General features: G+C 41.9%; 1 protein-coding gene across 2 annotated transcripts; it reads left to right on the top strand.

Annotated features, from left to right (window-relative positions):
• Positions 1 to 352: 352 nt before the first annotated feature.
• Positions 353 to 16,046, top strand: capn9 (calpain 9). 2 transcript variants are annotated; one of them, XM_061770205.1, is made up of 20 exons: positions 355 to 642; positions 1,899 to 1,968; positions 4,852 to 4,970; positions 5,587 to 5,720; positions 6,418 to 6,586; positions 7,341 to 7,424; positions 7,496 to 7,581; positions 8,092 to 8,169; positions 9,142 to 9,302; positions 10,243 to 10,400; positions 11,509 to 11,717; positions 12,677 to 12,713; positions 12,804 to 12,884; positions 13,377 to 13,434; positions 13,841 to 13,905; positions 14,021 to 14,089; positions 14,267 to 14,345; positions 14,738 to 14,854; positions 14,936 to 14,994; positions 15,788 to 16,046. In XM_061770205.1, the coding sequence occupies exons 1-20, from the start codon at positions 439 to 441 to the stop codon at positions 15,812 to 15,814; spliced, it is 2,064 nt and encodes a 687-aa protein (XP_061626189.1). In that variant the 5' UTR covers positions 355 to 438; the 3' UTR covers positions 15,815 to 16,046. The 2 variants fall into 2 exon arrangements, 1 of the variants encoding a protein (XP_061626189.1); XR_009788094.1 differs by lacking the exons at positions 14,936 to 14,994; positions 15,788 to 16,046 and having other exon boundaries at positions 353 to 642; positions 14,267 to 14,461; positions 14,738 to 14,850.
• The last annotated feature ends 783 nt before the right edge of the window (positions 16,047 to 16,829 follow it).

The raw sequence follows: 16,829 nt of genomic DNA, 5'->3' as shown, positions 1-16,829 counted from the left end.
GGCCAGAAAAAGGAAAAGATGGACCAAAATGATTTTGGGAATGAAAAGGTTCAAATAAACCTGCTGGAATGGAGGTTGCAGGTGGTGGTATGCACGGTGAGCAGAGAGTAAAGATAGGGTGGGGTCTTGCCAATGAGTGCTTTATGGGTAAACTGTACTGCATGTTTAAGATCAAAAGTGGAGCGATGGCAGGAAAAAGTCAGAATTAGTTATTACCAGTAAGTAAATGCTGTTTGGTGGTGTTGACGATTGCATCTTGTTGCTCTTTGGCTTTCATTCCAGAGTACAGAATGCGGCGAGGCGAGGCGCGAGAGGACAAACCTGTTTGCGAAGAGGGCGTGGAGGAGGTGACCCGACCATCGCATCGCGTAGACGACACACGGCCGCGCTGCGTCGCCGCTCCTCACTTCTCCTCTGAGTCCTCTTCCTGCCAGCACCATGCCCCTCCAGTCCACCCTCTCGGGGGGCCGCGCCGGCCGCGCCGCCATCGACACGCAGATGGACGGCCGCTCCTTCGAGCAGCTGCGTCAAGAATGCCTGCAGAGACGCGTCCTGTTCGAGGACCCCGACTTCCCCGCAGAAGACTCGTCGCTCTTCTTCAGCCAGGCAGTTCCCGTCAAGATGGAGTGGAAAAGGCCCCCGGTATGTAGCGCTTTTCTGTCACGGGGGGGGGGGCGCGCTCCGAATGGACACGGTGTCAAAAGTGATGCTGGGATGTCACGTGATGCATCAAAGACACAACGTGTATGTTTGTGTGTATGCGCGTGCTCTCGTGGAGGTTTTTGTTGCACAAAGTTGTCTTGATTGATGGGTTTTGCTGAAAGGTTTGAGATGTGTGTACATTGAATGTCATAATGTCATATATCAAAGACACACCTGTTGAAAATGTGTCTGTGTGCATTCTATGTCGCAGGACAACAAAGACAAAACTTTTCTATCTCTGTGCATTGCATGTCACATCCCACTGTAAAGACAACCGTCGCATGTGCGTTTGTGTGTGTTTCGTATGTGACGTGATGCACCAAAGAGACACCTGCATGCATGTGCGTATCGTAGGTCACATGATGCACCAAAGACAAGTGTTGGACGTGTGTGCATTGCATGTCAAAGACAACTTTTGCATGCATTTGTGTATTGTATGTCACATGACGTATCAAAGACACAACTTTTGCACGTGGGTGCATTTTAAGTCACATGTTACAACAACTATTGCATTTATGTTGGCATTGTATGTCACAAAGTCACTGATGGTACAGTGGCACACTCGCCTGACTTTGGTGCAGGCAGCGTGGGTTCAGTTCCCACTCAGTGACGTTGTGAATGTAAGTGCGAATGGTTGTCCGTGTCGATATGTGCCCTGTGACTGACTGGCGACCAGTTCAGGGTGTCGTCCGCCTTTCGCCCGAAGTCAGCTGGGATAGGCTCCAGCGTCCCGCGACCCTAACCAGGATAAGCGGTGTTGGATGGATGTCACAAAGCGTATCAAAGACAACTGTTACATTTTTTGTTGTTTGTTTGTATGACATATTTCCGGTGGTGTGTGTATTTGTGTGTGTGTGTGATATGTTTGAATGACGTACAGTGTTTCACAAAGCCGTCTTGCAGGAATAATGTGTTGCTTCTTTTAAGTGTTGTGATTGGCTAAGGAGCGTGTACCGCCACCAAGAAGTTACTACAGACAGACACACACACACACACACACAAACACTCCCCACTAAGAAATTTGTAGTGTGTGTGTGTTTTGATTGAGAAGTTTGGAATGTGAACACACCTGCCAGCTGACACGTCACTGAACCTGTTCTCTTTCTCCTCCTCATTCTCCTCATTCTTTGTCTCCTCCTCTTTACTCTCAATAACCCCCCCCTTTATCCCCCCCGCCTCCATTTTTTTCTGCTCAGGAGCTGTGCGCCAACCCCAAGTTTATTGTGGGCGACGCCAACCGGACAGACATCTGCCAGGGACAGCTTGGTACGTACTGACCATATGACAAAAAGTGATATTTTTTAAAACGGCAAACTCATACTTTATGTCCAAAAGTAAAAATGAATTGGTACTATTACTTATGTACAATACCCATTTTGATTAAAAAAAAAAACAAAAAACGAATTTCTCAGCATGCAAAATGCTTTCCCTCTTTTGTTAACCTACATAGTGCTCATACTGCGAAGAACAACTAACGATAACGGCACCCGAATGACTTTGGTAATATACGTATGCGGATGCTTTTTAGGCTAGCACACGACACATTGAATCATTCTTGTAACTGACATCAGTCCGATGTCTTAAATAAGGCCATGGATCAGGAATATCTTACTTCTCCTAATCAGCTGTTAATGCTTCCTGGTTCACATTGCTCCATGTCTTGTCGTTGCTGTCCCTGTTTTTGTTTTAATGCCTGTAAGATCCCAAGATCACAATAATTTGTTTTTAAAGCGTTTAAACACACTTTTAAAACAATGCAAACATATAATATATTGAGAGAGGAAAAAGTGCAATGGATAGCGTGAACATATTTTACAAACAGTATAAAACAATAGAGCAACTGTAACAGTGACGAAATAAATCTGAGACATAGCGGGGGCTTTACTGTTCAGTACAGTGGTACTTTGACTTACAAGTCCCCCAACTTACAAATGTTTCCATTTATGAGCCGTTTCATGGTCATTTGTTTTCCATTGTGCTGTGAGCAAAAATTTAACGCAGTCGCCGGTGTGCTTTCAGTCGTTTATTTACTGAATCGGACAAACAGTCCAACACACAAATACAAAATGAGAAAACTCAAAAGGAGCACGGTGTCGGTACAACCCCAATTCCAATGAAGTCGGGACGTTGTGTTAAACATAAGTCAAAACAGAATACAATGATTTGCAAATCATGTTCAACTTATATTTAATTGAATACACTACAAAGACAAGATATTTCATGTTCAAACTGATAAACTTGATTGTTTTTAGCAAATAATCATTGACTTGGAATTTTATGGCTGCAACACGTTCGATAAAAGCTGGAACAGGCTCATGTTTACCACTGTGTTACATCACCTTTTCTTTTTACAACATTCAATAAACGTTTGGGAACTGAGGACACGAATTGTTGAAGCGTTGTAGGTGGAATTCTTTCCCATTCTTGCTTGATGTACAGCTTCAGCTGTTCAACAGTCCGGGGTCTCCGTTGTCGTATTTTACGCTTCATAATGCGCCACACATTTTCAATGGGAGACAGGTCTGGACTGCAGGCAGGCCAGTCTCGTACCTGCACTCTTTTACTACGAAGCCACGCTGTTGTAACACGTGCAGAATGTGGTTTGGCATTGTCTTGCTGAAATAAGCAGGGGCGTCCATGAAAAAGACGTGGCTTGGATGGCAGCATATGTTTCTCCAAAACCTGTATGTAGCTTTCAGCATGAATGGTGCCTTCACAGATGTGTAAGTTACCCATGCCATTGGCACTAACACAGCCCCATACCATCACAGATGCTGGCTTTTGAACTTTGTGTCCATAACAGTCCGGAAGGTTCTTTTCCTCTTTGGCCCCGGAGGACACTACGTCTACAATTTCCCCAAACAATTTGAAATGTGGACTCGTCGGACCACAGAACACTTTGCATCGGTCCATCTTAGATGAGCTCGGGCCCAGAGAAGCCGGCGGCGTTTCTGGGTGTTGTTGATAAATGGCTTTTGCTTTGCATAGTCGAGTTTCAAGAGAGTATTTACTGACATTGGTTTTCTGGAGTGTTTCTGGAGTGTTTCTGAGCCCATGTGGTGATATCCTTTACACGTTGACGTCGGTTTTTGTTGCAGTGCCACCTGAGGGATTGAAGGTCACGGGCAGTCAATGTTGGTTTTCGGCCTTGCCACTTTCTCCAGATTCTCTGAACCTTTTGATGATATTATGGACCGTAGATGATGAAATCCCTAAATTCCTTGCAATTGTACGTTGAGAAACTTCGACTTTTTTCTCACGCACTTGTTCACAAAGAGGTGAACCTCGCCCCATCTTTGCTTGTGAATGACTGAGCAATACAGGGAAGCTCCTTTTCTACCCAATCATGGCACCCACCTGTTCCCAGTGAGCCTGCTCACCTGTGGGATGTTCCAAACAGGTGTTCGATGAGCATTCCTCAACGTTCTCAGTCTTTTTTGCCAGCTGTCCCAGCTTTTTTGGAACGTGTTGCAGCCATAAAATTCGAAGTGGATGACTATTGGCTAAGAACAATAAAGTTGATCAGTTTGATCATTCAATATCTACTACTACTTTGTAGTGTATTCAATTAAATATAGGATGAACCTGATTTGCAAATCATTGTATTCTGTTTTGACTTATGTTTAACACAACGTCCCAACTTCATTGGAATTGGGGTTGTATTCACACTAAACTAACTACGTGATAAAGCACCAACTGGAGCTGGAGTCAGATCTGCTGATGTCACTCACTAGGCCATGCCCCTTAAAGACACACATGAATACTACAGTGTGTGTGTGTGTGTGTGTGTGAACAAAACATGTTTTTTCTTGACTTTGTCTTCTATTATGTTTTTATATTTCTATTTTACAATACAGTGCTTTTTTTTTTTTTAATTCTCATTTTAGTTTTTCCAGGTCCAATCATACAATGATATACATCTCACTCTTAACTATTACATGTTGTAATTACCAAAATAAAACTATAGTCACACATTCTGTCGTTATATCTAGATGTACAAGGGTCATCTTCAACCTCAAAATCAAAAAGATCTCTGACAAAAATCTATAAGTGACAATCTAATTCCAGTAACATACTCCAAGGCACCACTGTATTTGAACTCCTGTGTGCCAGCATGACCCACAATGCACCTGTGTGTTTTCGCCACAGGGGACTGCTGGCTCCTGGCGGCCATCGCGTCCTTGACTCTGAAGAAGGACGCTCTAGCCCGGGTGGTCCCCCACGACCAGGACTTTGAGCACCGCTACGCCGGTATCTTCCACTTCCAGGTACGCCCTGGCACCCGATTGGCTGTTGATTCCACAGTTCTCCTACCTTGTACTTTCTTGACTGATTCAAATCGTTCCAACTTCGACATATTCTAATCGCTACTATTTTTCACATTCCCAAAATCCCCACATTTCCCACAATTCCACATTTTGAACCAAATGTTCATTCCTAACGAGACATTCAACAAATTGTTGCGACGGCGTGCACTGACAATTCTACTCTTGAATTTCGGCAAAAGCAGCTTGCAGCCTGATCTGCCACGACAACGCTTGCCAAACCACATACGCTGGACTGCAGTTCAATTCGGGTTCAGCCGTGTTGCTTCACATGATGAAGATGACTGTTTAAATGACAATTCTAATTCAACCAGGACATTTTTGGGTGTGAATTTTGCCATTCAGCGCCTTGTTGGCGAACAGGAAGTTGGGCAAAAAGTACTGAAACATTCAAATGTTTATAGAAGGTCACATAAAGTTCCAAACCCTTTTGGGAGTCGTGTACTCTGACTGTGTCGGACAAGCCACTTGACTTATGACTTGTCTGAAATTGAGTGGGGACTCCACCTGACTTGCTTGATTTTTGCCGCAATAACTTCAAGTTTTGTTCCCGTGACAGTTTTGGAAGCACAACAAATGGCTGGACGTGGTGGTGGACGACCGTCTGCCGTCGGTGCGCGGTCAGCTCATCCTGCTTCACTCGGCCTCCAACAACGAGTTCTGGAGCGCCCTTCTGGAGAAAGCCTACGCCAAGTAACCGCCACGCTCGCGCTCCCTGCAAATAGGACTTGAGCACACCCTGCACGATGAAAATACGAGAACTTTTAGAGTAAAAAAAAAAAAAAAAGGCCGTTATTATCTCTTGCGAAAGCTCCGTTTTGATGACTAACAATTCTACGAGGATGTAAAGCAGGGGTAGAGAGCCGTTATGACTGTGCAACCATATATAAATGTATAATCGCCTCATCCTATTAATATTCCAGTATTACATACAGTATTTTCAAAAGCAAACAAACAAAAAAGCAAGAAATCACATACATAGCTTTGCACAGCATTTACTGTGAACCCCGTTTATTGTCGGGGTTGCGTTCAAGTCCTACCTGTGAAAGGTAGGACAATCTGCAACGTAGAGCGAGCGTATAGCAGTCACTGCATTCGGAATATTTAAACATTTCCTATCTCCTCCCTATCAAGGGATTTCTATATAGTGGACTATTAAATTGACTGTAAGGCTTAAAGTAACGATGAATCCAATACCCCCTGATCGCACTATTGGGATTTTTCGTGAACGTTTTAGTGAAAATGTATAGTCCACTATATAAAAGGTGGCATAAAAAGTCTTAAACATCCACTAAAAATGTTTCTACAGTGTGATTAGGGAGTATGGAATGAGTAAAATGATTCCCGACAAATACTGCACATGTGTACAAGATTGTATTTCGATCTCCAGGCTGCACGGCAGCTACGAGTCTCTGAAGGGCGGCAGCACCATGGAAGCCATGGAGGACTTCACGGGCGGCGTGGGCGAGGTGTACGACACCGACAAATCCAACGAGCGCCTCTTTCTCATCATGAAGAAGGCCCTGGACCGAGGATCCATGATGGGATGCTCCATCGATGTCAGTAAAAACTGTTTTTTTCGAGTTACGAGCCCTTGCTTGGGCTTCAGATACACGCTGACGCTCGAGTGTAGCGAAATAAAAAAAAGTAATGCAATGGCATCTGGGCAAGGAGAGCCACTTGCCGATGCACTTTCAGCCGTTTATTGAATGGGACGAACTATGCTAAGTACTAAATGAATACACTCACAAGTAGCATGGACCAGACTTTACTGGAGCTGGAATCAGAGCTCCTGGTGTCACGCAATAGAACGCAATAGTTCAAAAAAGGTTACAATTGAAGTCTGTAAATGTGGACATTAGCTAATGTTAGCTGGCCATGTTAGCTGAATCAATAACAATATGGAGTCACGGGAAAGTGTTTTAGCTAATGTTAACTAGCCACGTTAGCCGAATAAATGCCAATATGGACTGATGGGTAAGTGTTTTACGTGCGTGGGCAGAGAAGTGCGCATGAGCAAAGAGGTTTGGAAGTGACTCCACGCTGCATGCGTACACTCTTGGATTTTCTTGGGGGGGAACTATCCTTCATAATTCGCTAAGAACCCAAGACTCGAGTTGCTCCTAATTTAAAAGTATTGCTTTGGCGCCCTCTTGTGGCATCTGAAGGCACCTATAATCCTTTTTTTTTTGGTTTTTGCAATTCCTGACAGGGCTCGGTCCCTATCCCTTGTGAAAAACGTGGGAACACTGTAAAATATATTTTTTAGTATCAAAAAAATACATTTTTCCATTAATTTGTTTTTGAACGCAGATCAGCAGCTCAGCAGAATCAGAAGCCAAGACCAGCAGCGGCCTGGTCAAAGGTCACGCCTACTCCATCACTGGCCTACGGGAGGTAAGCGCGGCGCCAGCCGTTGACCGTTCGCTGCACGGGTAAAGATGTGTTCAGCTCCACTCTTGTTTCAGGTCAACTACCGAGGTCAAAAGGTCAAACTGGTCCGCGTGAGGAACCCTTGGGGTCAGGTGGAATGGAATGGACCGTGGAGTGACCGGTAGGTGTAAAAAAATGACAATGTTCCAAAGATTGTGGTTTAAAAGTCCGCCTCACAGGTTTGACTTTGGGGTTTGAATCTCGGGCTTGTGCTTGTTCTCCCCGCGCTTTCCCTTTAACGTGTGAGCAGAACTGCGAGGCGGATGCGCCAACAATTTTTCCACCGTGCCGCCATTATACGAATGTATGCAAAATAAATAAATGTTTAAGGAAACTTCACTTATAAAGATGAACATATTTCCTTCCACGGTAAATGACTTGGTGGCCATTTATACAGTCTGACTGCAGACTGCTGGAGATCACAGACAGTTGAGGAGACAGACTTGAGGGAGTTGATTCAGATTTCTTTTAAGGGGGGCACGGCGTTTGAGGGAGCCATCCCGCCTCTTGCCCCGGCGTATAGCTGGCCCTGCTTCGAAACAACCCACATCATTCATTCATTCATTCAAATTAAGCACTGTTCACAGTCAGAACAATAAATAAGAATCTGTGTTTTGTCTTTTTTTCCAAGTTCCAAAGAGTGGGACTATGTGGACCGAGCAGAGAAAAGTCAAATTCTGCAGCACTCTGCAGAAGACGGAGAATTTTGGTGAGTCTTTTGGACTTTTTCTCGTATGGAAGTATTCTAAAGGTACTACACTACGTTAAATAAATTAAATGCATGATTCGAATGTTAGGGCCAGTCAGTGGTCATTCCTATTATTTGTGCCGTTATTTCTTATTCTATTTTTCTTTAAACACACATTATTTGTGCAGTCATTTTATGTAATTGTGATGAACTTTTGTATTTCAACACACATTATTTGTGAAGTTATTTTTTTTTAATTGTAACATATTTGTTTGTTTGTTTTATTTTACTGTAATTTTATTTTCATTTCAATGGTTATTATTGTGTTTTTTTTTCTGAATATTAGCTTTATTTTAAGACACATTTGTGAAGTTAACATTTCTGTTGATATTGTATAGTTGTTTCATTTTTATAATTTCTTAGGATTTGTATTGTTTATTTTTATTTCATTCTTATTTTTAATTTAGTTTTAACCAATTATTTGTGCAGTTATTTAATTTTACGTAAATTGTATTTTAATACTAACCCATATTGCTGTATTCTTTCAGTTGTTAATGTTTATTATGGTAATATTATTTTTATTTAAACATGCATTATTTGTACAGTTATTTTCTTTGTCTATTATTTTAAAAAAACATTTTTATTGTCATTTTACTTTTGTATGATTTGTTTTATTTTTAAACACATTATTTGTGCAGTTATTGATATTATATTCTTTATTTTAACACACATTTGTTTTTTTTAAAAATTATTTTAACACATTATTTGTACAGTTTTGATGAATTATTATAATTTTTTTCATTTCAACACCTTATTTTTGCAGGTCTGGCGTATTTAATGTAATTATTTTCATTTTCAGTACTTGTGTAGTTTTGCAACTGTCAAAATCAATGTAAGAAAGATACGTTTAAAGCAGCGTTGAGTTGTTATTAAGAAAATGCATTCAATCTGTATATACTTTGTGTGTGTGTGTGTGTGTGTGTGTGACGTCAGGATGACCTTTGAGGACTTCAAGGCCAACTATGACAAGGTGGAGATCTGCAACATGACGCCCGACGCGCTCACCGACAACACCAAGCGCCACTGGGAGACGCAACTGTTCGAGGGCCAGTGGATTCGCGGCTCCACCGCCGGCGGATGCAGAAATTTTATAGGTGATCGCGGTTTGTTTTTAAACATTTCTTTTTATTTCACGTTTGTGTGCAATGCACTTGAATCGAATCATTATTCAAGTGCAGTCAATATATCGCGGTTCAATTATTGCAGGTTCAGCGCATTGCAGATTATTTGTATTGTACACTACAGCACATGAGTTACTCGACTGCGTGTCTCCGGTAAAGTACAAATTGTTTGCTCATTGAATATAGACGAACACTGCTAATTATTTAGTTATAAGTAGTTGTAATCCATTACAGGAGGTTAGGATAGAGGGAGGATGGAAACATTCTCAAAAAAGAAACTCTTTCAATTGCTTTATGAAACAAACAGCAACAAAATACACTTAGCAATGTTAGCTAATGCCAGGAAATAGCTGGCGTACAGTGCGTACTCATACGTTCTCCTCCTCGCCATTCAACAGAGCAGACCAGCCTTTTTAAAGACATACACACATTCAAAAATCATAGTTTCTATAGTGTAGAACGTGTGAGTGGTGACCCCCAACTGTACACAAATTATACTGTACACGCATGCAGTGTATTGGTTGTCGGTTATGAAGTGTATACATGCGACCATATACACTGGGTCGCCACTTCGCTAATGTGGAGCTGCTCCGAAATGGAAACGACGGATTGCTGTACAGTTTTTTTTTTTTTTTTTTTTTTTGGGTTTTCTTAAAACAAAATGTGCATAATGTTACAGCAACACACTGCAAAAACACAATATTACCTAGTGAATAGATCTCATTTGTAGTGAAAACATCTGACTGTACTTATTTTAAGAGAGTTTGGACTTTTTCTAAATTTCGAGCAAGACAGAAAGACTTGTTTTAAGATAGAAGAGCTTGTTTTGAGAATCGTATCAATCAATTCATACGAGTTCGGTTGGCAGATTTGTCACTTATTTTAGGGACAAAAAATCTTTTGGTTTTGACAGACACCTTCTGGACCAACCCGCAGTTCAAGCTGGAGCTGGCGGACGCTGACGACGAGGACAACATGTGTAGCGTGGTCATCGGTCTCATGCAGAAAAACCGACGGCAGTTGAGGAAGGAGGGCATGGACCTGCAGACTATCGGATTCTCCGTCTACGAGGTCCGACCTCGTCCTACGCGCTGCACTGTGTTCACTTAATTGGGGGGGGGGACTGGAAACTGGACTCCAGTGAACCGGCCTCCCCCAAATTCAGACATTGCAATTACGACAACTTGATTGATTCATTCAGCCTCAACAAACACGACAAGGTCATACAAAACTTGGTAATTGGCTATGAGACATTTTGCAATAAAGGAATAAAGTAAGTAGAATAAGTCTACACACCCCTGTTCAAATGCCAGGTTATTGTGGTATAAAAAAAACTGAGGCCAAGATACAGTATCTCATCTGGCCTATAACCTGTACAACTCAATTGAAAAAAAAATATGTTTTGTAAAAAATAAACAAGTGCGATAATGTGGTTGTACACACTCTTATAACTAGGATGTGGCTGTATTTGGAATATAATAATCAATTCATTATCTATGGGCCTTGTTTCACTTCAAATTTCAGGTTCTCAACAGTCTCATCAGTCGTCTGTGAAAGCAGATGGACCATCTTTTGTGATGAATTAAAACAAGACATTGGCTTTTACTTTAGAAAACAACGATCAACATTTTTTAAACGATTTTCGGACATGTCACAGAACAAACCAGTAACTGAATCCTAATCAGTTTGCGCATTTTCTGTACTTTCAATTTGAAATAATGTCCTGTTTTTTTTTTTTTTTAACAAAGTTATGGAAATATTTTTTTTTTTAGAGTCGATTCATCGATTAATCGAAAACAGAATCGATAAATTATTAAAATAATCATTAGTTGCAGCCCTAATTCAGAATGAATTAATCACATTCAAAGTCAGTCAGTCATTTAAAGCGCCTCTGATTAACCCCAAATGAACTTCAGATGCTCTAGTAGGCTTTTCCAGACATTGTCTTGCCTTCTCGGAGAAGCCTGAAGATTTTGTGACTGCTTTTTGAAACTGTACATGATTACCTCCGTCTTGACCCAGTTGTAGGTATGGTATTCTTTTGGAATTATGGCCAAAATGTTCAACCCTGGTTTCCTCGGCACATAACACATTTTTGCTGTCCCCTTTAAGAGTTGTGTCCCAATACTCGTTTTACCCAAACGTTTAGCATATTGAAGAGTTATTTTTTTTTGTACAGGCTCCCAACAACGCCGAGCAGCAGGGCAAAGATTTCTTCCGCACACACGCGTCCAAAGTACGCAGCAAAACCTTCATCAACCTGCGTGAGGTGTCCGAGCGCTTCACGCTGCCGCCCGGGCGATACCTGCTGGTGCCCAGCACCTTCCAGCCGCACCGCGAGGCCGACTTCCTGGTGCGCATCTTCTCCGAGAAGAAGGTGGCCGCTCTGTGAGTACAACGACAACAAACGCTGAATGAGACAAATGCTTTCCATGAGCGAGCAGTGGATTTTTAAAACCAGTTCTTTCGTGGATGAGGTCAAATACAAATGTTAACGTGTATATAACAAATATTTATTTGAATAATAAAATAAGAATGCATTCTTCTATTTAGAATTAATTGAATTGTAATTTTTTCGGATGGAATTATTTAACAAATTGTTTAATAAAGTTAATACAAGTGTAAAATATTTTTTTTACTAACATTTATTCACAATAAATAAATGAACCAAATATTTAATGGAATAAAAAGATGCCCATGGATATGTAAAATTATACCATTAAATAAACAAATGAACTTATTATATAATAAAATAGCACGGTGGTTAGCACATGCGCCTCACAGTTCTGAGGTCGCAGGTTCAAATCCGCCCTCGCCTGTGTGGAGTTTGCATGTTTTCCCCGTGCCTTGCGTGGGTTTTCTCCGGGTACTCCGGTTTCCTCCCACATCCCAAAAACATGCAGGGTAGGTTAATTGAAGACTCTAAATTGTCCGTAGGTGTGAATGTGAGTGTGAAGGGTTGTTTGTTTATATGTGCCTGGCGATTGGCTGGCGACCAGTCCAGGGTGTACCCCGCCTCTCGCCCAGAGTCAGCCGGGATGGGCTCCAGCACGCCCCGCGACCCTAGTGAGGAGAAGCGGTATGGAAAATGAATGGTCGGATATAATAAATAGAAAATGTTGAATGTGATTGTTTACAATAAATAAATTAACCAATTATTTGATCAAATAAATAACATTAAAGGAAAATAAAGAATATTAGATTCGCATGTGAAATGGTTTCTTATTTTATTATTAACAATAAACTAATAAACCAATTCTTGAATAAAACTACTTTGTTTTAATCTCATTTGAATGAAAGTAATTAAGAATTGAAATTTGGAAAAAGTGTTTTTTTTGTATTGTCAGTGAGATGGGCAGCGACGTGGATGCGGACCTGCCCGAGGTGAGCGCATCCGTGTGTCAATCACCCGGTGGCGGCTCGGTCCCGCCCACTCCCGGTAGCGCCGTGTCTGATTAGTCCTCCCTCTCGCAGCCTCCGCCACCCAGCTCTCCCGAGGACGAGACGGACGAGGAGAAAGGCCTCAGGCGGCTCTTTGAGCAGCTGGCCGGATCGGTGAGGAGCACAGTCTGCGTTCCAGAACCGCTCGCAATATAGAGACCACATACAAAAAAACAAAAAAAACAAAATACCATTGTTTTTATAGTTTCACCCCTTTAAACACATTTGAATTGAAGCACCTGTTTGCACTCGCTCACTGTCAAGAAACTGGGAGACGATCATCGTATAACATCACTTTGAGAATACAAAAAGAAGACTCACAAATATACATTACAGGATAATGCGCACTATCATAGACAGTGCTAACAAAAGTTACAGTAATTCTAAGCTTGGGATGTTCGATAGCAATTCTTTTTAAGACCGATACCAGTATGAGTATTTACGCTTTGGTACCCACCAATACCAATAGGACTTTTGAGACAAAATTTCAACGACAACACTGTAAAAATCTATATTGGAAAAAAAAAAAAGTCAGTGACAATGCGGGGGTTGACTGTACTTCCTGTGTGACGTGTTTTTGTTTTTGTGGCGTGCTCGTGCCTGCAGGACCGCGCCATCTCCGTCAAGGAACTTCAGCAGCTGCTCAACGGCGTCCTCGGCAGCCGTACGTAACCACCTAACCTTTCTCTTTTTCTTTGGCTTTTTCTGTGACCTTCCCACAGAACTTCCTACGATTGCCTGCGGGAAAGAATGTCGGGAAGTTTGCTTGTGTTGGCACGCCTGCATCACTGCTCTGAGGTTCACGGTTTGAATCTCTGTTCCGGCCCCCCTACTATATGTGGAGTTTGTATGTTTTCCACGTTCTCAACAGGGGTTTCCCCCCTAAAACATGTTCGATTAATTGAAGACCAAGAAATTGCCCATAGATGATCATGTAAGTGGGAATGCGTGTTTGTCCACATGACTCGTCCAGGGTGCAGGTTGGCGATTGGCTCCAGCTCACACGTGACGCTAATGAGGAAAAGTGCTACATAAAAGTGTCGGACGGTTTTCCATGTCTGTGTCCTCAGGAAAGGAGATCCAGTTCGAGGGCCTGAGCATCCACACGTGCCACAGCATCATGAACCTGATGGACGTATCCTTCCTTCTGCGATTGATCAATTGCTTGATTGATTGATTGACTTGAGTGAGTGAGTGAGTTTGAATGTACAGTAGGCGGTGCTAGTAACTCCTTTGACTCAGCCAACCAGGTGGACAACACCGGCAAGATGGAGTTCCAGGAGTTCAAGGTCTTCTGGGAAAAGCTGAAGAAATGGATCGTACGTGAGCCACCCCTACGTTCTGTGGAAGCTGGGCCAGGTGCATCATGGGAGATGTTAACCATGTCTTCGTCTTCTTCCTCTCCTTGTACTTCTTCTACTCCTTCTACTGCTACTTCCTCTGTGTCGTTGTTTTCTTGCACTTCTTTGTCTTGTTCTTCTGCGTGTCGGCCGCAGATGCTCTTCCTCTCCTTTGACACGGACCGCTCCGGCAAGATGTCCTCCTACGAGCTCCGCAGCGCCCTCAAAGCAGCCGGTGAGGCCGGATGACTGCAGCCAGCAGTGTGGCACTTTTTGCCTCCAGGGGCCCGCTTGTGAGATCGCGTGTGATCATGCAAGACTTTGAGATCACCATCGGAACAGAATCTTTACGTGTGTGGTGTTCTGTGTTGACATTTATCGGAGCACAACGCACACAGAGTGACCTAAACTCTTCGCGTGTGGGGTCTGTAGCAGCTAAAAAAAATCCTTTTGTGTACCAGTCTTAGTTGCCAAGTCGCTGGCGGAGAAACTTTGTCTCGGGGTTAGGGTTATGTAAATTAGCCCCACAGTGATATCACAGTGGCACACACAACTATTTGCATACAATACATTCAAAAGTCCTTACATTAAGAATGTCCTCTTGTAAACTTGCTGTGTGTCACGCAGGCATGCAACTGAACAATCAGCTGCTGCAGCTGATTGGCCTGAGGTTTGCCGACGAGAAGTACGACATCGACTTTGACGACTATCTCACCTGCATCGTCCGCCTGGAGAACATGTTCAGTACGTCCCGGAGCGACAAGCGTGCTCAAATCACGAGGAGGCCGACGGCAACATTTGATCATTTTTTGCTTGATTCTTCAGGGGTTTTCCAGGCCATGGATGACCACAACAAGGGCAGGATTAGAATGAACATGTTGCAGGTAAGCTCACGCAAACATGCTGTGCTGTAAAAAACAAAACAAAAAAAAAAAAAGACTCATTTTCAGATAGAGAATACTGTGGCGCCTTGAGATACAAGTGACACGATTGAGGAGTTTTTCGAGATACAAGTCAACTTGTGAGAGCCAACTTGAGCTACGAGCGCTGTTTGGTGGCAGCGCACTCAATTCACTTATAACAATAAGCAACATTTTGGCAAATAGTGAACAAATGTTGGAGAAAAAAAAAAAAGACTTCAAGCTGTTCAAGTTTACTTTTTTCTTTGATGTGTTTCAGTTTTACAGTAAAAATCCACAAAAAATGAACAAGTAAAAAGCTTGAAGCAAAGCACACTGTGCCTCTCGTTGGAGAACGGCGCAGGCGAGAGTCTTCTTTTTTTTTTTTTCCATCCTCAAAGTGATGTTATACTTTATGATAGGCTCCCATTTCTCGAGAGCGAGAGTGATAACATGCACTAAGGAATACATTTAAAAGTGTCTTAATAAGTTCACATGTTTTAATTAGTTTAAATCAATTTAAAGTGTGTGGGCGTAGTAAAAATACATATTTTTAAAAATCCATTTTTTATATGGTCTCTCTATATCGCAGATTTTCACCTATCACTGGTGGGTCAGAAACGTATCCCCCCCACAATAGCTCTCTATGTACCGTGACAGATATCACGTTTTCTATTACAGTGGCTCCTCCATCCATCCATCCATCCATCCATCCATCCATCCTTTCATTCATGTGAACAGTGCTCTTTAATCAACTTCCTCTTTGCTTCCCTCTCAGTTTCTGATCTTGTCCATGAACGTGTGAGGAGACGCCGTGCGCAAAACGGAAGCCAACAGAAGAACAAAAGAGTCGGAGACTGTCATCACGTTCTCATAAAATGCAGACCTATTGATACATCTTTTTTGTGTGTTTTAAAACTTCTCGGCAAATAATGTGAGACGTGGGTTTCGGAGATTAAACCTGGTACGGATTGGTACCATTTGATTTACTTTTCATCAGTACAATGAACCAATAAATTGTGACTAAAGCTGTGAAAGGTTTGTCGAGACTCATTTTTTTTTTTATAAATCTTTAAACAGCTCCAGAGTCCCACACATTTTTCTTAGCGCTACGACTTAAAAATCACATTATTCATTACTTCTATTATAATGCCAAGGTATAACTTCATCAGTAATTGACACCCCCTCAAAAAGGTTTACAGTTACCTACAGCTGCCACAAGATGATGGCAAAGCACTACAAGAAACTCCTCAACTCACTTCAACATAGTTCCTTGCCACTAAGATGGCTCCAAAGTAATACTATTTGTGCTTTGGCCTGAGCACAAAAAACAGACAGTGAGAGTTTTTCGGCAAATAACTGAGGATAGGTATAAAAAAAATAATAATAAAAGATACAAAATTAGCTAATAGGTGAATTCGTGAGTATGCGGGGGAAAGCTGTACTATGAAAAGAAGGGAAAAAAGGGCTGCAGTTTTAAAGAATTTGAATATTCTGTGAATAATTTCCTGTCTTAACAGCAAAATGTAAAATAAAAACAAGGTTTGGTATGAGTAAACATTGTGATCATTCAGTCACGAAGTAAAAGTCAGTTTGATCCAAATATTTATTGTCAATAAAGTTGACAGAAAAATAAAATCATACCAATCCTGACAATCAGCAATTGAGAAAACTTTCAGGATGATTTTTTTGACCCTCCAAGATGTTGATATGTATTAGAGTATTATATAAATTGTTTGCGCATATAAATAAAATATTGGCAATACACGTGTAATAACGCGAGGTTTAGTTTATGAACACCCCCATCCATCGCTCGCGTA

The sequence above is a fragment of the Phyllopteryx taeniolatus genome, chromosome 4, assembly GCF_024500385.1.
Source record: "Phyllopteryx taeniolatus isolate TA_2022b chromosome 4, UOR_Ptae_1.2, whole genome shotgun sequence".
NCBI lineage: Eukaryota > Metazoa > Chordata > Actinopteri > Syngnathiformes > Syngnathidae > Phyllopteryx > Phyllopteryx taeniolatus.
The sequence above is the reverse complement of the archived record's forward strand: the minus strand, read 5'-3'. Positions and strand labels throughout refer to the sequence as shown.

Coding starts and splice junctions, on each gene's coding strand:
- capn9 (XM_061770205.1), top strand. CDS start 439: ATGCCCCTCCAGTCCACCCTCTCGGGGGGCCGCGCCGGCCGCGCCGCC. Junction 11,718..12,676: donor GAGAAGAAGGTGGCCGCTCT/GTGAGTACAACG, acceptor TTGTATTGTCAG/TGAGATGGGCAGCGACGTGG. Junction 14,995..15,787: donor TTAGAATGAACATGTTGCAG/GTAAGCTCACGC, acceptor CTTCCCTCTCAG/TTTCTGATCTTGTCCATGAA.